The sequence below is a fragment of the Ascaphus truei genome, chromosome 15, assembly GCF_040206685.1.
Source record: "Ascaphus truei isolate aAscTru1 chromosome 15, aAscTru1.hap1, whole genome shotgun sequence".
NCBI classification, from domain to species: Eukaryota; Metazoa; Chordata; class Amphibia; order Anura; family Ascaphidae; genus Ascaphus; species Ascaphus truei.
Genome location: NC_134497.1, coordinates 45,362,018 through 45,385,248, shown reverse-complemented (window position 1 = coordinate 45,385,248; position 23,231 = coordinate 45,362,018). Strand labels below are relative to the sequence as shown.

The following is a 23,231-nucleotide window of genomic DNA, read 5'->3' as shown; positions in this document are numbered from 1 at the left end:
CCCCTCTCCCCCCTCTCCCTTCTCTCCCCCCCTCTCCCTTCTCTCCCCCCTCTCCCTTCTCTCCCCCCCTCTCCCTTCTCTCCCCCCCTCTCCCTTCTCCCCCCCTCCCCCTTCTCCCCCCCCCTCCCTTCTCCCCCCCCCTCCCTTCTCCCCCCCCCCTCCCTTCTCCCCCTCTCCCTTCTCCCCCTCCATTCTCCCCCCTCTCCCTTCTCCCCCTCCATTCTCCCCCCCCTCTCCCTTCTCCCCCCTCTCCCTTCTCCCCCCCTCTCCCTTCTCCCCCTTCTCCCCCCTCTCCCCCTCTCCCTTCTCCCCCCTCTCCCTTCTCCCCCCTCTCCCTCCCTCTCCCCCCCCTCTCCCTCCCTCTCCCCCCTCTCCCTCCCTCTCCCCCCCCTCCCCCCCTCTCCTCCCTCTTCCCCCCCTCTCCCTCCCTCTCCCTCCCTCTCCCCCCCCTCTCCTCCCTCTCCCCCCCTCTCCCTCCCTCTCCCCCCCTCTCCCTCCCTATCCCTTCCCCTTCTCCCCCTCTCTCTCTTCTCCCCACCTCTCTCTCTTCTCCCCCCCTCTCTCTCCCTTCTCCCCCTCTCTCTCCCTTCTCCCCCCCTCTCTCTCCCTTCTCCCCCCCTCTCTCTCCCTTCTCCCCCCATCTCTCTCCCTTCTCCCCCCCTCTCTCTCCCTTCTCCCCCCCTCTCTCTCCCTTCTCCCCCCCTCTCTCTCCCTTCTCCCCCCCTCTCCCTTCTCCCCCCCTCTCTCTCCCTTCTCCCCCCTCTCTCTCCCTTCTCCCCCCCTTTCTCTCTCTTCTCCCCCTCTCTCTTCTCCCCTCTCTCTCTCTTCTCCCCTCTCTCTCTTCTCCTCCCCCCTTTCTCTCTTCTCCTCCCCCCTTTCTCTCTTCTCCTCCCCCCTTTCTCTCTTCTCCTCCCCCCTTTCTCTCTTCTCCTCCCCCCTTTCTCTCTTCTCCTCCCCCTCTCTCTCCTCCTCCCCCTCTCTCTCTCTTCCTCCCCCCTCTCTCTCTTCTCCTCCCCCCTCTCTCTCTTCTCCTCCCCCCTCTCTCCTCCTCCCCCCCTCTCTCCTCCTCCCCCCTCTCTCCTCCTCCCCCCTCTCTCTCTCTCTTCGCCTCCCCCCCTCTCTCTTCTCCTCCCCCTCTCTCTCTCTTCTCCTCCCCCTCCCCCTCTCTCTCTCTCTCTCTCTTCTCCTCCCCCCCTCTCTCTCTCTCTCTCTTCTCCCCCTCTCTCTCTCTCTTCTCCCCCTCTCTCTCTTTACAGTAAAGCTGCTTCAGTTCCTCCCTTTTGATAGCAATGAGGTAACCTTGTCTTTGTTAAATTAACTCAAGTAAAGTTAACTGAGGTAAACATTGTAATAATGGCGCTGCGTTGCCATGCCAACGGGAACGTCACGTGACATAACAGCATCACATGATGCTCGTTGCCATGACAATGAGACTCCACAAGATGTCACGCCGTCATGCGGTGCCACGTTGCCATGGCTATTTGACGCCGCGTGACGTTACATAGCACCCCGTTGTCATGGCAACACAGTGTCATTTAAAAAAAAAAAATCTCCGGGTTGACCGTCAGTCGAAGGTGGCAACCCTGAGGGGGGGGTCTGTGTGAGGGAGCAGGGGGGGGCTTCTGTGTGAGGGAGCAGGGGGGGCTCGGTGTGAGGAAGCGGGGGGGCTATGTGTGGGGGAGCAGGGCGGGTGGGCTCTGTGTGAGGGAGCAGTGGGGGCTCTGTGTGAGGGATCAGGGGGGGGGCTCTGTGTGAGGGAGCAGGGGGGCACTGTGTGCGGGAGCAGGGGGGCCTCTGTGTGAGGGAGCAGGGGGGGGCTCTGTGTGAGGGAGCAGGGGGGGCTCTGTGTGAGGGAGCAGGGGGGGCTCTGTGTGAGGGAGCAGGGGGGGCTGTGTGAGGGAGCAGGGGGGGCTGTGTGAGGGAGCAGGGGGGGCTCTGTGTGAGGGAGCAGGGGGGGCTCTGTGTGAGGGAGCAGGGGGGCTCTGTGTGAGGGAGCAGGGGGGGCTCTGTGAGGGAGCAGGGGGGCTCTGTGTGAGGGAGCAGGGGAGTTCTGTGTGGGGGAGCAGGGGGGCTCTGTGTGAGGGAGCAGGGGGGCACTTATTATTAACTTGGAAAATAATTTAAATGATAAAATCAGGACAATCTGCATTTCAAAGACAAAACCAGCAGCCCTGTCGAGAACGTGTGTGTGCGTGTTTGTTTATTTTACGTATTACAGCCTCAGGGGTTATGTTATATCCAGGTTACCTCCTTCATATCAACATTGGCCAAAAGGGAGGAACTGAAGCAGCTTTACTGAGATATATTAAGGACCAAGAGGAGTATACACAGCTACATGCAGCAGAAACTATCTTCCCCTAGCACAGAGCCTGGGAAATGTTACTGTCTTGTTTCTAATCTAAACAGTATGTGTCATGTGATCCGTTTTGAAGTCTAAAAACTACAACTCCCATGATCCCCTTAGTGTGAGCATGCGACACAGAGCTGTGACCTGGATGTAGTCAGTGTCTCCACTTCCGGGAAAGTGAACATGAGAATGCAGCAGGGAGAGGAGAGATCACAGCTCAGAGGTAGGTACACTCACACTCACACTCACACTCTCAAATCACTGACATTCAGGGACATTTTATCACCTCTTGTCATAAAACTGCACGGGGATGGGATTGTCTTCCATCACAGATCACATTCCAGTATGCACTGTTTTTAAGTTTAAACCCCTCTTTAGCTTGATTCGTTGTAACATCGCCGGAAGACGAGATCAGTGTATCTCGAAAGCTCGCAAGAATAAAAGCATTTCGTTAGCCACAGAACGGTATTGTCTATTCATTTTTGACAATTAAAGCTAGGCTAACATGGTACAGATACCTCTACATCATTTATATAATATATATATAAAACTAACAAAGAGTAGCGCTAATAGTGTATAATTAAAAGTGATGTGATAGACAACCAATAAATATGTGAAAACATGAGTGTAAAATATATATATATATAAAAATATATAAATTTAATTATATGTATATGTATATGTATATATATATATATATATATAAAAAAAAAACATCACAGCTTGCACTCAATGTACTGGTTCATATAGACAGGTGCTAGTCTCAAATAATAGAAAAACAACATTACCATTCTCTCGTCCAGTAAAGAAAGACTGAACCGAGTGCAGTCTTTCTTTACCGGACGAGAGAATGGTAATGTTGTTTATATATATATATATATATATATATATATATATATATATATATATATATATATATATATATATATATATATATATATATATAGCACAACAAAAAAGTATCCTTATAATGAACACACGGGCATGCCAAACTATGGTTATTATTACAAATTTATTAGTATAAAGATAAAAACGGGGAGAAATATAAAAGAGGGGGACTCACAACTGACAATACACATATACCATGAGGACAAAGGCACATTAATTGGTCAAAAGGATCATAAATGGCTGTTATGATAGACAGTCAAATACATTCAATCCAAAAAATTGGTAGCTCTATAAAAGACACTATCCTGTAAAGTAACACATTACTGCAGAGCTGTGTACTATAGATAGAAGTATGCCTGAACTATAATCCTAGATTGCATATGAAGAATATTGCCTAGGATAATGTCAAAGAATCCAGTACAAAACCATGTATCACAATAATGTTAAATTATGGTACATCACCAAAATCTGTGTAGTTGATATGACCAAAAAACGAATTGCAGAAGCCTCCTATAATGGAAAAAGTCATTTTCATGTACACCATCAAAATAAATGAATCACAGTATAAAGCAATGTATATGCCACAGACAACCTAAAAGATAATAATAAAACTAAATAATTATAAAATGAAAAATGTCTTGAAAACATTATTAATGGGCATTCATTGCTCTAAATACATATTGAGAATGACATTGATGAATTATATTAGAATAAAAAATTAAATTTAAAATAAAAAAAAAATGGGAAAATAAAACAGGGAATAAAGGTTGGATCGCTAAAAGTAGGACCGTATTGGGAACTATAACTATCTCAATGTTGAATACATAAATATGTATAAACAAAGTGGACCTGACACCATAGAGTAGGGTATGTAAATACAATTAAGGAAATAATTCCCGAATAAATAGATGGCTAAACATGAATATTATGATGTGCCTAATTGGGAGAAATATGAGAGAGAAGGAAATGAGAGCGAAAAGACAAACTATCCTATTGGATCAAACCAATATGGGTGATTTTTATATTATGTTGATGAAATGTATATGTAAATACACAAATGAATGCGTGTAATATATATGTAAACCTGCTTCCCCCCCCCCCCCCTCAACTGTTGTATCTAGGGTGCGTGAGGGCCGATTACATGGTGGTGAGTGGTGGTGCATACCTGTGAGGAACCGGAGGGCCTGAGCTTCCCGCGATGTTATGGGGGAGACAGGACTCGGCTTCTGAGGTATTGGCCTCCATGGTGTCTTAGTGGTGCAGCGCCTCCATCTCCTATAATTCCCAGGGATGTGGGAAGAGACCCTTATAGAAGAACCCCCTTGGTCCCGGGGTGAATGCTCCAGAATCACACGGCACAGAAGTTGAAAGTAACAGAGTCTCTATTGTACTCACTCTCGCAGGGCAGTAATAGCAGCACAGCATACAGTTACACAGGTACACGGTACGCCTCCTCCTCTCCCGCCAGATCGCTCTCCGCAGGATGGTCTGAAGGGTATCTTTCTCTCTGCGCCACCCGCAACACAGGGCGCTAAGGATGGGGCTAGCTCTTCCCTCACCCCCTAGGCAGGGTGAGAAGCATCGGTCCACCTACAGATCACTAGGCCCTACTCCGCAGGAACCTAGCTACTCTCTCTCTCTCTATCACTCTGGGTGGAACTCCCACTACCTTCCTCAACTCAGGGTGCGGACAGAGCGAACTGCTTGCCCACTGGCAGGAACAGCCACTAAGTTTGGTCAGCCCCGCCCCTCGTGACATCAACAAGACACTCCCCTCTGCACAGACCGGCAGCAGAGACAGGCTTGTATTAATCAAGCAGGCAGGGCTTTGCAAGGGGGAAAACCCATGATTACTACTGGGGCCTGCCTTTAACAGGGCTTACCACAGTAGTAGGAAGATTTAGTAGCCCGTGCTGTTTACAGGGGGCTACATATATATAGTGTATATAAACAACTAAGGAAGCAGAGGGATGAATAGGATCAACCTTGCAAATTCTGTACATTTACATGATGAGCCTAATAATGAAATCCAGATATGGAATCTGGATATCAATATCAAAGCAAGGGGAGCCCGCAAAGGAAGAAGGAGACTAAACCAAATGCTCACATCTAAACATTCGTTCAGTCCACCAGGGGCATGTGTGCCCAACTGGTGGATCCAAAAAGTCTCTTGGCGGCAAAGAATTTTAAATCGATCCCCCCCTCAATTACATGTCATTTGCCAGAATCCCTTGCTGCAGTGGTAGCACTTTATGCTGGTTGATAATGGTGACAAGCAGGGTTGCAGACCTGTTTGAGACACACAGACTCCCATATACACACACACACACACTCCCATATACACACACACACACACACACACTCCCATATACACACACACACACACACACACACACACACACACACACACACACACACACACACACACACACACACACACTGCCATATACACACACACTCACACTCCCATACACACACACACACACTCACACACTCCCATATACACACACACACACACACACACTCCCATACACACACACACACACACACACACACACACACACACACACACTCCCATATACACACACACACACACACACACACACACACACACACTCACACACTCCCATACACACACACACACACTCACACACTCCCATACACACACACACACACTCACACACTCCCATACACACACTCACTCCCATATACACACACACACACACACACACCCATATACACACACACACACACACACACACACACACACACACACACACACACACACACACACACACACACACACACACACTCCGTTATACACACACACACACACACACACTCCCATATACACACACACACACTCCCATATACACACACACACTTCCATATACACACACACACACTCCCTTATACACACACACTCCCATATACACACACACTCCCATATACACACACACACACACACACACACACACACACACACACTCCCATATACACACACACACTCCCATATACACACACACACTCCCATATACACACACACACACACTCCCATATACACACACACACTCCCATATACACACACACACTCCCATATACACACACACACTCCCATATACACACACACACTCCCATATACACACACACACTCCCATATACACACACACACTCCCATATACACACACACACTCCCATATACACACACACACACACACACACACTCCCATATACACACACACTCCCATATATACACACACACTCCCATATACACACACACACACACACACTCCCATATACACACACACTCACTCCCATATACACACACACTCACTCCCATATACACACACACACACACCCATATACACACACACACACACACACACACACATTCTCTCCCATATATATGCACACACACACACACTCACACACTCTCTCTCACTCTACACACGGGGGGTCGGAAGAGAGGAAAGCCCGCCACCAGCACCACCACCACCCCGCTATCCCCCCCCTCCCCCGCGGGGGCATGAAGCTATTGGGCGGGCAGGCCGGCATTCCCCCCCTCCCCCCCATATCTCACTTGGCGTAGTGGAAGCTTTGGGGAGGCAGGGTGGGTGGGAGGCACGTGGCGAGGTGTCCCCCAGCGGGCGCCCCAGGGGACAGTCAGCCCTGCCGTGGCCGCCACTGCCCTGCTCCCCTCGCCGTCATGTCCCGCAGTGCGAGGCCAAGCAGCTTTGCAGGCTGCTTCTTCCCCCCAGCCCGCGGCGGCATGAAGCTCGTGGGGGGGGGGGGGGGGCAGGCCGACATCCCCCCCACCTCATGCGGCGGCTGCGCCGTCATGAAGCTAGCTGGTGGGCATATTTTAAGTTTTGGGGAGACGGGTGGGAGGGAGGCATGTGGCGAGGGCCCCCGCGTACGCCAACCGGGCTGCAGCAGTGGGGACCTCCCGTCCTTGGCAGCGATCGGTGGATCGAGGGGAAGGGGACAGGAGCAGGGGAAGGGGACAGGAGCAGGGGAAGGGGGACAGGAGCAGGGGAAGGGGGACAGGAGCAGGGGAAGGGGGACAGGAGCAGGGGAAGGGGACAGGAGCAGGGGAGGGGGACAGGAGCAGGGGACAGCAGAGCTAATGCGGAGGCGCAGTGGGGAGTAGGGAGCCATGTGGGGACCAGGGGGATCGCAGGGAAGGAGCAGAGGGGCCGCAGCATGGACAGATTGGAGTGTACTTACATGCCAACAGAGCTCCAGGCAGAAAGAATGGCCGCTCGTTGGGGGCGGGCTCATATAGAGCCTGGCCGCACGCCCACAAAGTCTGGGAGCGCGCGCCAATCAGCTGTCAGGTAGGGGGAGTTTTTTTTTTCTTCAGCGCGAGCAGGAAAATTTAAAAAAACAAACACGTGTGCTGCTTGGGCCAATATTTACTCTCCCGGAGGTTAAATGCACTTGCCCCGGGCGTGTAAATGTATAGCATTGTCGAACACTGTTATTTTTATATATATATATATATATATATATATATATATATATATATATATATAGTGGTTGACAAATCACCAAAAAATCTACTCGCCACACAAAAAAATCTACTCGCCACCTAGTACCAAACGTGTGCTGAATGGGCCAATATTTACTCGCCCGGGGGTTAAATCCACTCGCCCGGGGCGAGCAAATGTATAGGTTTGTCGAACACTGTATATATATATATATATATATATATATATATATATACACACACACACACACACACACACACACACACACACACACACACACACATATAACAGCCCCATAAGAAAGTCTGTTTCTGTAGCAGTAGGGAAAGCTTCTCTGCTCTCCTGGTGTCCGCACCCTTGTGTGCTAAGGCAATGTCTGCTTCCAGGTATAGAGGGTCTGCTCCCCTTTATCTTGCTGTCAGCCTGCAGTCTCTTTGCAGCTCAAGACATCAGTCCTTCCTGGGTCAGCCCCAATTGTGAGATTAAGGAATTCTCCTTCCTGTCTCAGAATAGGCTATTTCTGAGAGAGCTTTAATCAGCCAGGTGGAGTTGGTTAATTGCTGATATGCAATTAACCAGCACACTGCTGGATTAGAGGCAAGTTTCTTTAACAGGGATAAGTCTCTGTTACACTGGGAATCCTAAATAAGAATTTCCCCTGACCGGGACTTAGCCCGCAATGTCCTGAAACTGAAATCCGCCTGCAGTTCCACACGCCACCGCTCCCCTCTCTCTACCCCCGCACCGGGCACACAGGATCTTCTCCTCCCCGCAGCTCCGCCGGAGGGAGGAAAGCTGGAGCACACACTCCATCCCAGCGCCACACTTGGAGGACACAAACATACACAGTGATACAAACACAGTGCGCATACTGACTCGCAGACAGACACACAGTGATACACACACAGTGACTCACATGCAGTGACGCACAGAGTCACAGACACACACTGACTGATGCGCACACACACAGTGACACAGTGATACACACACATACACTGACTCACAAACAGTGATACACTGACTGACGCACACGCTTACTGGCACGCACAGTAACCAACACCCACAAACACACAAGGAATTCACAGTTAATATAAATAAAGTACAAATAGCAAAAAACACGTTCTAATTCAAACTTATCTGCGTTTTGACACTGAAATTGTGTTTTTTGATTTTTAATGAAAAACATCACCATCACAAATACAATTTCCGAGACAAAATACAAAGAAGTTTCACTTAAAATGCGCATGCTCGGCACACACACGTTTTTTTTTTAAACTGCTGCTTTAAATCCAACTTAGTGGCGGGAAAACATGAAATCACTTGGAGTACATGACTGCATTGAAAAGGATGACATCACAATTTAACCCTTTGGGTGCCCTTTTGATGTAGCTGCTATGTCACCGCGTCTGGCCCCATGATGTAATAGCTACGTCATAGTAATCCTGCTGGTTTTCCTAGGGGAGATTCTGTGCTCCTGTACAGGGCAGGACGAATCTATCACTACGTGGGATAGAAGGGAGGGGTCTCCCCGTCCGTTCTGTCATCAGTGAGGGAGCGATCTCCTGACCCCTCCGTCACTCAAAGGGTTAAAATAACTGTTTTACTTATTTGTGTATTGTGAAAGAAATCCTGTTCTGTATTTCTCCAGGAACATTTGTGTTTGATTAATGAGGGCATTATAATTACTTTGTTTTCTATGAAAATGTTATGTTTTTTTTAAATAAATTTAAATAAATCCTGAGATTAAAAACCCATAAGAGATTGTACAATCAGCCTTTTCTCCTTGCTACTGTAGCTATCCTAAGCGCTCCTTATCCTCTCACCCCTCACAAGTCTTTCCCCATCTTAGGAACGCAGGGCAGCTGTTTTCGAAGCCTTATTTAACCAGAGGCAGCTGTTGACATTATGGATAACGTTGGTTGCTGTCACCTACACTACTTTACCTTGTTTAGTGGGCAGCTAATGCCACCTCTATATTGTCCAGACTATTACTCTGTGACCATTACCATCACTTATTGTCTTTCCAAATCCTTGCAAGAAGAAAGAAAAGACAAGTCGCATTTTAATAACTTTTTTTTTTTCAACTCTTCCTTTATAAAATAGACATTACTTTGAGACCTCACTAACTGTCCCAATTTTAGGTTTGTAAATTGTGCGAGAAACGAGGAAGAACAGAACCTTGTGGCGTTGCAGTACCACAGGAAAATCTACTACAGAACCTGCACAGACCTCCCCCCACACACAGAGCTCCTGGTCTGGTATGGAGATGAATATGGGAAAGCACTTGGTATCAAGTGGGGTACGCTGTGGAAAAGTAACGCGCCAGCACCAGGTAATCAGGAATATGTGTGTTGTGTGGTTTTTACATCGCTATTGTCTTATTACTGATGTTAAATTGCAAATATTGATAGATCTGCATACACCATTACGGGTCAACTAGAACTTAATATCACTAACCCTGACTTGAGTCAAAGGGCCGGATACATCAAGCTGCGGTAACCAATAATGCCGTGTTACCGCCTGTTGACGGATGTTCACAGAGGTACACAATTGGAGGTTTTATAAGGTGAAATTCCTTTTTCATCAGGAAATCATCCAAACACAGGGGGGGGGGGGGGACAAAGCTTCTATTCACTTGGGAGTATTTCTAGTGAAAATACCATGCAATTAATTCACAACTCCCTAAGTCAAGCATGTCTCGCAGCCCCAAAACATATAGCATGAAATAAGCAGATATAAGCAGTCTCTTAATAATGAAAGTCTTATCTGTTCCTTGGAGGGAAAATCTTCTCTGGTTCAGCTCCCTTCCCTCAGGGTGTGTCAGCATTCAGGTTCAGAAGTTTTCCCTGTGTCTTGTAAGCAGCTCTGCTGTTTCTTCTGGCAGGGCTCAAGACTGTTGTGAGAGTCAAAGACAATCTCTGCTCTCTCTCCCAAGTTCAGCTCTCAGTCACAGCTAAGGAGTTACTTCCTGTCTCAAAGGCAGGCTTTTTCTACCACCTCTAATCAGGCAGGTGGTGTTAGTTAATTTGCTACCAGCAGTTTAACCACCACACTGCTGGATTAGAGGCACATTTGTGAACAGGGATAAGTCCCCTGTTACATACCTCCCCTGTTTGTGGGAAGCTCGGGCTTACCACGGCCAAAGCCCATCCTTCCACTCTCATTCGAGATCTTTCTGTGACTTGAATGAGAGTGGATGGAGGAAGAGAACCCTCTGTCCCGCTGAGATTGGAGCCCTTTCTCCAGTTTATTTTTGTCTCCTCCTGAAAGTGCTTGAGATCAGCACTCCTCAGTCGCTCGAGGAGGACTTTTTCCACGTAAAGTCTTTTTATCGCGTGCGCGGTCATGAGATTTCTGTTGCGTCGGGCACTCCTCTTTTTGTAGACAAAGTGTATGGCAACAGTTGTAGAGCAGTTAGGACTAGCCCTTAGAGTTTTCTGCTCTTGAAGCGGTCTTTCTGCAGTTTCTCCACACCACGGAGTCGCCAGTTTAGCTTCTTTGGGACTGAGTTGCACCTTCACCTCCTTTTCCAGAGAACGTCCTATTTTTTCAGCTTCCTCAGCTAAGGATTCTTCTGGCTTTGATTCTGCTCTCCTACCTCTGTTTGTTGCCTGTTGGGCAGCTGTAGGTTTGGCTGGTGCTTTCTTAGGTGGCTCAAACTTTGTAATTTTGTTTTAAAGTTGCGTGGAGTCCCCAACTCTCACTATACCCTTGTCTTCACGGGCATTAGTTACTGTGGTATACTGGTGCTTGGGCAGAGCCAATACCTTTTTCCGTATTGGAGGAATCTGTAAGTTACTGGCCTGCAGAGTCTCAACCTGTTTGAGTGCGTCTTGCAAGTCTCTTCTCAGGGAATCTATCTGCGCACTTTGCTTCCTCTGAGTCTGTATCAGAGTCTCCTTCATATTCTGGAGCTCTGTAATTTTTGTCGTCAAGGTTGCCGCTGTGTCTGTTTTCTCCTTGGTGTACTGACTCAAGGGAATGGAACAGTCTCTCTGTCTCTCCAGCTCTTGCTCCAGTTTCGGAGCCTTCTCACGCTCTCTCTCATACAGAGTCACCTGGTATCGAAGCTCTGCTTCCAATGATGCTCTGAAGACATGCAGCATGGCCTTTAGCTCCTCATACTGCTCTGTGGGGACGTACTGGGTATTCAGACGTTCCTGCAGCGCTTGAACCTCTTTAGCAGCCTGCAGTTTTTCTTCCTGTAGCGTTTGCTGCTTCTCCTCAGCATACTGGAGGTGTGTACGCAGACCTTGCAGTTGGTTCTGCAGTCGGTGCTCTGCTTCAAACTTTTCCTTGACTTCTTCTGTCAACTGAAAATTTTCTTCTTTCAGTTTTAAGTTTTCTCTTTTTAATCTTGAATTTTCTCTTTTTTCAGTCTCTGTATTCTTCAGGGCTTCTTTGCAGTCCTCCTTCCATTTATGCACATCTGCTTTGAGAATGACACTCTCCTGGCGTGAGACTTCCTTCTCTAGGTTGAGGGTCTGAAGCTCCTTCTGAGAGACTTTGAGATCTGTATCAAGATTACCAATAGTGTCTTTTGCAATGTCCAGCTCCTCAGTGAGACTGTGTAGTTCCTTTCTGGAAACTTCCAGGTCTGTGCGGCAGCTGTTGGTCTCATGATGTGAGGCATCCAGTGCTCTGCGGAGTGTCTGAACCTCTTTCTGAGATACGTCCACTTCTATCCGGACACTGTTGACCTCCTGTTGTGAGGCATTCAGCTCTATACGAAGAGTGTGAACCTCTTTCTGGAAGACTGTCATCTGCTTCAGTGCCTCCTCATACTTCCGCTTTAGCGTAGCCACCATTTTATCAGATTGGCTCTGCTTTTTATCCATGGCGGAAATAGTAGCCTTTGCAGTATCTAGCTCAGTCTTGAGATCCTCCAATTCGGTCATGGCCGCAGAGTAAATTGCGAGCACAGTCTTCTGTAGCTCAGCATTATTTTCTCTCTCCCTTTCCAATTCTTCACAGAGCAGATCACAGTCACGCCTGGCAATTTTCAGGGCTTCTTCAGGGCTGGTCAAGGGATCGTCACTCACTGGTTCCGGCTCCGCTTCCCTGGGATGACTGGTTGAGGGTTCCTCACTGTTGGCACCGGACAGACACTTGTTTGGGGTACGCGACTTCTGCCTTGGGCCCTCTGGATATTCGGTTAACCGTGGGACGAATTCTCCATTTTCTCTAGGCCGCAGGGCAACTCGGTCCCCCTTTCCCTCCACAGGATCTGCGGACGTGTCTGTTCCTTCCACGGTAAGTGAAGAACTGCTTTTCTTTTTCCGCCTTTTTGATTTGGATGACACCGTCCCTTCAGGGATATTGGGGTCTCCATCTTCATTTTAAATTTTAGCGGCTTCATTATATACGCCAGGCTTTTCTTGCAGTTGCTTTAGCTGACAGAAATATTGGGTGATCTGCTGCTCCCGCTCTGTCTCCTGCTGATCATATTCGTCAAAGGGAGCGGTCTTTTCTGTTTGTGCCGAGTTCAAGCACCCCCACCATTCTTGGGGTGTTTTGTGGGTGTGACTTGGTTCGGGTTCCCCGTAAGAGATGTGTTCCTCTTTATTGGACTGGAAGGGCCACTCTTCCGTGGGGTAGGGTTCATTACAGGAACTCTGCATCTTGTCCTCCATTTTTAGGCTATCAGGTGTTATTTTCTTCCTGACCTCAGGAGGCACTATTGCAGCTGTTGCCACTGTATTTGCTAGAACCCCCAATTGTGGTAGTCCTACAGATAGGCATGTTTTGCTTGTAGAGGTCGTAGCTCTCACAGGCATCTCTGTAGACTTTTCTTTCTTGGGAAATGTTTTTTTTTTTTTCAATATCAGCAGTACTGTGCATGCATTTTCTCTTATCAGGTATACAAGATGTGCAGTTGCTAGGTAAAAAAAAAAGTCTAGTTGCTCTACACCATTTACTTGCTAGGTGCAATCTCTCCGCTTCAGCAACAGAATTTGGTTTTGTGCCTGAGTTCAGTAATTTTCAGTCTCATCTTTGGGTATTATGGCATTCACACTTCACACTTTGGGTGTCTGTTTTTGCTCCCAAGATATATATAGGCAGACTTTTTTACTTGCAGAAAAAAAAACATTCTTTCATTCCCGGCAGGGTGACTCAACACTCAGCATTTGTTTGCTAAAAATTCCCCTGCTTCACCACAGTCTTGTATCAATTTCCACACTTTTCTGCATATACTCCATTCACAGCTGGTAGCCCTATGCGGTGTGGCAACCTTTATTTGCTAAATCAGTACCACTCGTGGGTCACCATCTGTATTCACTGCTTCAGCGAATCTTTTGAAAACAACAAACACCTATCCCTTTTTAAGGGCTGACTCACTTCTTGAACCCTGACTATGTCTGGAAGGCAAAACCCCTATTTCAATGACCATATTACACTTTGTGATAGGCAAAATAAGGTTTAGCTACTTCAGCAGTCTCTTCTGGGTTTTTGTAAGTTTCAGTGCCGTGTGGTTTCAGTGGTGTGTATCCTTTTAATTCTGATCTCTGCTGCATGATGTTTTTTTTTCTAACTTTCTCAGATTGTTTGTAGGCAAAAAGCATAAAAAAAAATTCACATAAAAATCTCCGGTCCTTTTTAACTACAAAGACACCTCTTGTCCCTCTTCGGACACCATATGTTGACGGACGTTCACAGAGGTACACAATTGGAGGCTTTTATAAGTTGAAATTATAATAAGGCTTTATTGTGTCTGTGGCAGGACGGCCTGTAGCCGAGGTCAGGGAACAGTCCACACTTATAGTTTCAGGATAAATAAAAACGTTCAGTGGCTTTATTTCTCCACAGTAACATAACATGCGGGTACACTGTCCCTTTAACAAAATAAATCCTGCTCCACTTTGGGAGAAAAACTGACTAATAACACAGCAGACCTATCTAGCAGGCTGGCTGGCTAAACCAGAACCAAACCATAAGGGTACTTTAAGCAGTCAGTAAACAAATGAATAATCCTTACTTTAGTTGAAGTAGTCTTTGGTGAAATCCCTCTGGCTAAGGGCTCACGCAGCAGTGTGCTTCTCTCTCTCTCTCTCTCTGGCAGCTACTGCCAGTCACATGATCCTTTATCTACCTTGCTGGCTCTCAGGTGTCAGCTAAAGAGTTCTGATTTCCTAACTTTCACCTGAGTTAACCCTTATGAGTGCTGAATGAAGCACTCAGACATATGTCTCCCAGGCGTAACTGATAGGAGTTGACTTCACTCTGTCACAGTTCCTTTTCCTTTTTCATCAGGAAATCATCCAAACACAGGGGGGGGGGAACAAAGCTTCTATTCACTTGGGAGTATTTCTAGTGAAAATACCATGCAATGAATTCACAACTCCCTAAGTCAAGCATGTCTCGCAGCCCCAAAACATATAGCATGAAATAAGCAGATATAAGCAGTCTCTTAATAATGAAAGTCGTATCTGTTCCTTGGAGGGAAAATCTTCTCTGGTTCAGCTCCCTTCCCTCAGGGTGTGTCAGCATTCAGGTTCAGAAGTTTTCCCTGTGTCTTGTAAGCAGCTCTGCTGTTTCTTCTGGCAGGGCTCAAGACTGTTGTGAGAGTCAAAGACAATCTCTGCTCTCTCTCCCAAGTTCAGCTCTCAGTCACAGCTAAGGAGTTACTTCCTGTCTCAAAGGCAGGCTTTTTCTACCACCTCTAATCAGGCAGGTGGTGTTAGGTAATTTACTACTAGCAGTTTAACCACCACACTGCTGGATTAGAGGCACATTTGTGAACAGGGATAAGTCCCCTGTTACACCGCCCATAAAAAAAGTGCCTTATTATTATCGTGCAATGAATCAGCATTGCAGCGCCAAAAATAAAGCATGTTTTATTGGACCCGTGAAAAGCATCGGTCTGATAAAAACAGGCATAATACCGCATTTTCAAGTAAAAACTGCCATACATCAAGTTCCGATATTTATCGGAACGGGGTGAACGGCAGAATTACTGCGAATATTTTATCACCTACTCCAGGATGGCGTTAGCCCTGCTTTCCTATGTATATAATGGCCAATATACGGCCCATTATATACATACACAAGATAAGCTAAACCAACATGGAATAGATGATAAAATAGTTATTAAAATACATTACAGTACATATTAACCCCTTAGTAGTTCATGGGTCAACTAGTCATCAGTTTCCATGACTAGCTGACCACAAAGGGGATAATATAAACATTACATTACACTACCTGCCCCCCTTTGCCACCTTAGGCTGCGCTTATAGTGCCGGCTACAGATGACATCACCAGTCTCTGTAGCCACTGCAAAAGTTGTAATTTGAGTTTTGGAGACGTCTCTGGCTACAAGAGGAGTGATAGAGACATACAAGCAATGGGGGAGCGTGGGATTAGAAAAACATTTGACAATAAAAAACAATAAAATACAATAAAATTAATGTGGTTACAACAATATTGCTGGGGGTTGGTGAAAATATTAAATACACTTACACGGCCATGTGCAAGCGGACACGGTAATGTGGTTTCTTTAAGCAATTCCAGTCACTCCCAACAACAGGTAATGGTGGTTTAGAGGGTTTTGAAATAAATATATAAATATATCTGTACTCACACGGCCATGTGTGAGTCCTTGCAGGAAATTGGTAACTTTGGGGTTAAATTAACCCATCTGCATCTCCCCCCAGTGTAGACTCTTCTTTGTTTGCAACCAACGTGGGATTCTAACTCCAGTCTTGGGCATCAGATGGGGACTCTCCCCAGTGGTGGTAGTAGGGGGGGGGAGTAGGTAGAGAAAGTGAGGCACGTTGTCAGTGGGGTTTAAAACACATTTATTAGTTTTAAAAGCAATTGGTCTGAGGAAGTCGATGATTCGACGAAACGCGTAGCTCTAAAGTTCCTGCTGAATTTGGCCCAACGTGGCTCCCGTAGCCGGATCAACCAGGCAGCCATTGCAGATAAGGAGAAAAAGTTTTTTTTTTTTTTTCCTCCTGCATCACGGACGCGTGATTGGCAATAACGGCTGCTTAAACTGTATCCTGGACTGCACGAGGAGGCCAGGGGTTCAACCACTATGTATGTATGTGAGTCTTGTTGTACCAATTGCTTTTAAAACTAATAAATGTGTTTTAAACCCCACTGACAACGTGCCTCACTTTCTCTACCTACTCCCCCCCCCTACTACCACCACTGGGGAGAGTCCCCATCTGATGCCCAAGACTGGAGTTAGAATCCCACGTTGGTTGCAAACAAAGAAGAGTCTACACTGGGGGGAGATGCAGATGGGTTAATTTAACCCCAAAGTTACCAATTTCCTGCAAGGACTCACACATGGCCGTGTGAGTACAGATATATTTATATATTTATTTCAAAACCCTCTAAACCACCATTACCTGTTGTTGGGAGTGACTGGAATTGCTTAAAGAAACCACATTACCGTGTCCGCTTGCACATGGCCGTGTAAGTGTATTTAATATTTTCACCAACCCCCAGCAATATTGTTGTAACCACATTAATTTTATTGTATTTTATTGTTTTTTATTGTCAAATGTTTTTCTAATCCCACGCTCCCCCATTGCTTGTATGTCTCTATATCTTTAAAAGGGTTCCGGATTAACCCTTCCCTGGGGTTGCAGCAGAGGGGAACTCCATGCTGGCTCAAAGCATCTGTCATAGAGCCGTGGTCTAACTTACTGCCACATTGTAAGCACACCTCATATATTAAGCTTAAGGTAAGCGCCAGGTTTTTTCCTATTACAAGAGGAGTGATGTCAGGCAAGGATTAGGATTTACGTTTCTCAAAGGGGTATATTCCCCTGTTTATATATGCGAGCACTTGTATCAGTGACTGGAACCAGCGGGACTTTGTTTATACTTTTTGCCTACTCTGTTGCTAAAGACTCCTGACGCACCCGATGACGCGGGTCGGGTGACGTGGACTAAGCGACAGATGCATGCGAGATTGAGTGCTGAAGTCAAACAACAACGCTGAAGCTAAGTGCTAAGGCTGATCCCCGACAAGTAGACCGGAATATACCGACACTAAGGAGCAGGCTGAGCTATATACCAAGTGGAATAACGGGTTTCTCCTTTCTGGAAAGAAAACCACACCGGAGGACACAGACGGCACGGATCCTGGCAAGTCTCTTCAACCATTGGTGGATCCTTATCTTGCTGCAGCTCGGGTGAAGGCTTACTCCAGTTGGTAACATGTGCCAAAATTCATGTATTGCCGGAATTGAATACTTTCTTGTGCGTGTATTTATACCACCTTCACTTTATTTCAATATATTTCATTGATTTCACTATGAGTTGTGCGCTGTGTGTTCTTTTGTTTGTATACTAGCTTCGTTGGATGCTGAGCTATCTACAATTACACAGCAGCTGACTCTAATATTATCACTTAGGTTTTTTTTACTTGTTTCATATCACCATTCACTTTATGGTTGTGTGTATATATTATAATCACATATTTATGACTACAGTATATAATTTCACAGTATTGATTTTAGTGTGTATTTACACTTTATTATATGTTTGGTTGAAGGTTTTCTCACACTTTATATAATTAGTAGCGCAGATTCTCTACACTTTTCTTTACATCATACACACATCCCCCCTCTTCCTGCACATCATACACACATCCCCCGTCTCCCTGCACATCACACACACACACATCCCCCCCTGTCCCTGCATATCACACACACACATCCCCTCTCTCCCTGCACATACACACATCCCCCCTCTCCCTGCACATCACACACATCCCCCTCTCCCTACACATCACACACATCCCCCTCTCCCTGCACATCACACACACACATCCCCCCTCTCCCTGCACATCACACACACATCCTCCCTTGTCGCGGTGGAACATAACTTATACCTCAAACACTCTGGGTTTAGATTGAACAAGACTTTTGGTAAAATAAACTTGGAGGTTTATTTCGTTTTTATAGATCGAGGGTTGAAGGGAGCGAAATTTCAGGAACACCCTAAAAAAGAAAAGATAAAATGATGGTGCAGTAGAATCACAGATGGCTGGTATACCAAGACTTGGCTCGTATAAAATGCCTACTTACAAACAGTAAGTGGAGAATCAGCATGTAACTGGGAACAGAATATGCAGGAACTCAGGAGGGCTCTTTCTCACGATATGGCTCAGGAGAAAACACAATGGAGAGAGACCATGGTGCAGACAAATAAAAAATTTATCACACTAAAAGCTAAATGAGATGTACTCAAAATGTATACAAAAGTATTAGGCACATAATAGTAGAGCAATGAGTCTCACGCCGGGGAGGTTGGATCCAAGCCGTCTCCCTTCGATACTTCCGCAGCTGGATGGCGTCGATGGTGTCTGACGTCACATCCGTCGATGGTCTGACAACTTCCGGTTAGCGCGGGAAGGGGAGTAGGTACGTGACAGGGCGGTCCCCTCTCTTCTGGAATGGTTCTCACTGCGTAGGATGTGGGGGCTCAACGCGTTTCACTCAACTAATGTCAGCTTTATCAGGAGCAGTATTTCTTTTTAGACAGACACAGTTAAACAACTAACAATTGACATAAACACTTACTTGGTAATGGGGAATGAAATACTCATGATGTCCAGGAGTAGCAGTTCATTAAGTCACACAGGAATTCCGAAATGAACACGAAGCAAAGGGATGAGGCTGCAAGCACCTTTTTAAAGCTAAGGGACCTGGTTTTTAACATTAGCCCCATCCGATTGGTAATGAATTAACTTACACCTATTAAACATTGCCACATAACATGGGAGAGCTGATATCACCCTCCCCTCACAGCTCCAGACATGTGCAGTGGACATTTTGAGTAGCCCCACTTAGGAAACAGGACCCTAAATATCTGGAGTCCGCAGGTCTGGCTGAAGTGACAGTGGACAGACAAAGCTTTGTTCCAAGGTGTTACCTTTTACAAGTGAAATGATTATCACCTCTTTGCTAGACCGGGCTTGCATATTAAGCAGAGGGATTCATCCTTTTGATCAGCATAAGGTTTAAGCTCTGGTGTTACTTATCCACAGGGGCCTGGAAATGTAGGGCTTCACAAAGGACCTTAATTATTCGCTCCTTCCATATATTTTAGACCTTGTATATTTTTCTGCTATAACTTCATAGGTTACAAAATGTGTGTGCAGCCTTGGCTATATATGCACTGTCACCTCTCCAAAAATGAGCTGGATAGCTTGTTCACCCGCTGAGAGATGGGTTAACTGCAGTTCTGACCCTGCAAACCGGGGCCGACAATGGGAGGGAAGGGAACAGGATTATACACACAATATGGTTAACCCTTTCCCTCCTGACATGATTTATACACATGCAGGAATATAACACAGAGCTGCAGGGAGTTGAAGCCTTATTCTGGGGACAAAACAGATGTGACGGGGGAATGCAAGTTATTACCCAACACACATTAACCCCTTGTGTCCCACGCATGATTGAAGGGGCTGCCAGCAGGGGGGGTGACCCCTTTATTCAGGCCTCGCATATCCCCCAATCATGACACCCCTCTCCCTGCACATCTCACACACACACATTCCTCTTTTCCCTGCATCAGAAGCTATGTGATTGGTTAAAGCCTGTCACATGGTGAGACCGTTGCTGTAAAAATCAAATTCTACTGACTACAGAGATTTAGGTCGATCCATCGCGCCTACTATAAGCGCATGCGATGGATTCAATGCATTTGTTTTGACGCGACGTCGCCGGCACTATAAGTGCAGCCTTAGTGGCTAGTATTGCTTGGTTAGTTCTTGGTTTGTCCCGCAGGCATGAACAAAACACTATGGCTCAAATACATAAAATTCTGTTAAATTAGAGTTAATATCGCACCCGGGGAAATAATAAACTAACGGGTATTATTACCGCAATTTTAAGGTGGTGTATATCAAGATCGAGGTAATAATTTACTGGGTGAAATATTTAGGCCAATCTCGCGATATTGGAATTAACGCGATCGTTAATGTGTTACATACCGCATTGGGTTAATATTTCTATCATAGGCTTCTATTATTACAGAAACCTATGATCAAAATAACATTAACCCATTTCATGCCTGTGGTTACTAAGGTATACCAAAGGGGTTAATACTTTATTAAAAGAAAACATTAACTAACCCTGTTGACCCAGTTAGTGGCCAGTAAATCATTGCCATTCTAGTCGCTAAGGTAATTATGGGGTTAACCTCTCTCACCCCCACCCCTTAAGGGAAGCCTAACCACCCTCCCCAGGGCAACTACTGCCATCACCCACGTCGCCTACCTCCACCCCCTTTCTAGACTAATGCCCAATATCCCTAATAGGCTAATGGGATTTTAAACATTAACCAAAAATATATACACGTTTAAAACAAAACAAAGAACATTCCAAATAAATTTTACACATTAAGCCATTGATTATCACTGTGGATAACTAGGCCATCTCAATGGGGGGCCCAGATATCCACATTGGCGATAAATGGTTACCCAGTAATAAATGAATACATGAACAATATTAAAATACATGAATAACCCCCCGTCATTACCTCAGTGGCTAACCGCTATGGTAATGAAGGGAATTGGTGGATGTACCATGCGATTAAAGCCCTTTTTTGGGTGCTGGGATGTCACCTTAAAGGCAGGGAATCACATTCCTTTTTTTGGAATCACAGTCAATGATATCGTTTTTGTGTTTCCATTGTCCCCATCACTATTGTATATGTACTGTGTGTATATATGTATGTATGTATGTATATATGTATGTGTGTGCCAACAATGCATTTTATTAAACACTAAGATAGATAGATATCAATCTCAGTGTTTAATAAAATGCAATATTTGTATGGGGGAGAATCAGTAACACAAGTACAGACTCCTTGTTCCCTAAAATTAAAAAAACCTTTAAACAATTGTATTAAAAAATTAACACAGTTCTGGAATTCACTGGATAATACTGGTATAGCTTAATTAAGTCTGAATAACATCTGTGATGTCAAATACAATAATTGGACATTTGGTTCCTGATTTAACTATGGAGATTTAGCAGAAAGTTGGATCTTCCTATAACTATTAGGGACCTGGTACATGGTGCAGTAATGAGAACACCCGGTGGCTGATATGTGAGCTTCTAATGAGACACGTATTCTATTCATTGTACAAACATTTTTTAATTATACCTTTACAACTGAAACTATCGACTTAGTATCTATCAAAGGATTTGTAAAAATGTCTGTCACTTTAATTGGTGTTTTGCAGATAGAGATTTCCCTTTAAATCGTTAAATATTATGATCCACGTTAAATGTATGACCCACTAGATCTACTCTCCCGGCCCTAATGCTGCACATGTTGTGTAAACTCTTCATTTTTACAATGTACATCTACAGTTTACTTTCTTCCTGAGCTTTTTGTGATATGCCAACTTACCTCTCCTGCATGGCCTTTTGTAAGACAGTTTGTGTAACAGTGGCTCTTTTGTCTCATTTAGTACAAAGACCAGCTCCAATAATCCACCCATGCCAGCACTGCGAGGTTGCTTTTAGCAGTCAGGATTACCTCCTCAAACATCTGAAGTTCCAACACCCAAATGAGTATATGGAAAAGATGAGGACAGAACAATCTTGCAACATTCCAATAAATATGAAAGAAAATGCATCTTTCAACCAGTCAAGGCAATTAATAAACAATGTAACTGCTTCTCATTCCCAAAAATATATATTAGCAGCTGCCACAGGAAAAGATCTTGGAGAAAGTGGGAAGAGTCTGACTTGGTTATCAGACCAGAACCTACAGAAGATGGCACAGACCGGGGAGAGACCGCATGTATGTGGGGAGGGATTTAGTGACTTATTGAGCCTGGACACAGACAAGAGGACACTCACAGGGGAGAGACCGCATGTATGTGGGGAATGTGGGAACCAATTTAGTCGGTTATCCAACCTGAACACACACAAGAGGACACACACAGGGGAGAGACCGCATGTATGTGGGGAATGTGGGAAGGGATTTAATCGGTTATCCATCCTGAACACACACAAGAGGACACACACAGGGGAGAGACCGCATGTATGTGTGGAATGTGGGAGGGGATGTAGTGATTTATCCAGCCTGGTCACACACATGAGGACACACACAGGGGAGAGACCGCATGTATGTGGGGAATGTGGGAAGGGATTTAGTCAGTCATCCAGCCTGAACACACACAAGAGGACACACACAGGGGAGAGACCGCATGTATGTGGGGAATGTGGGAAGGGATTTAGTCAGTCATCCAGCCTGAACACACACAAGAGGACACACACAGGGGAGAGACCGCATGTATGTGGGGAATGTGGGAAGAGATTTTGTGCCTTATCCAACCTGATCAAACACACAAGGGTACACACAGGGGAAAGACCGCATGTATGTGGGGAATGTGGGAAGGGATTTAGTCAGTTATCCAACCTGAACTCACACATGAGGACACACACAGGGGAGACACCGCTTGTATGTGGGGAATGTGGGAAGGGATTTAGTCAGTTATTCAACCTGAACTCACACATGAG

At 45.8% G+C, this 23,231-nt stretch overlaps 2 protein-coding genes across 2 annotated transcripts in view; both read left to right on the top strand.

Annotated features, from left to right (window-relative positions):
• The window catches only part of LOC142466893 (uncharacterized), a 659,285-nt gene that overhangs the window by 634,516 nt on the left and 1,538 nt on the right, over nt 1–23,231 (top strand). Inside the window, 3 exon segments of the mRNA XM_075572485.1 lie at nt 9,867–10,057; nt 17,793–17,876; nt 22,175–23,231. Coding sequence (XP_075428600.1) covers nt 9,867–10,057; nt 17,793–17,876; nt 22,175–23,231 — 1,332 coding nt within the window.
• LOC142466896 (uncharacterized) overlaps nt 2,513–23,231 on the top strand; it is a 74,509-nt gene continuing 53,790 nt past the window's right edge. The window contains exon 1 of the mRNA XM_075572489.1: nt 2,513–2,570. The gene's annotated coding sequence lies outside the window, so the exon portion shown is untranslated. The remainder of the gene's footprint in view (nt 2,571–23,231) is intronic.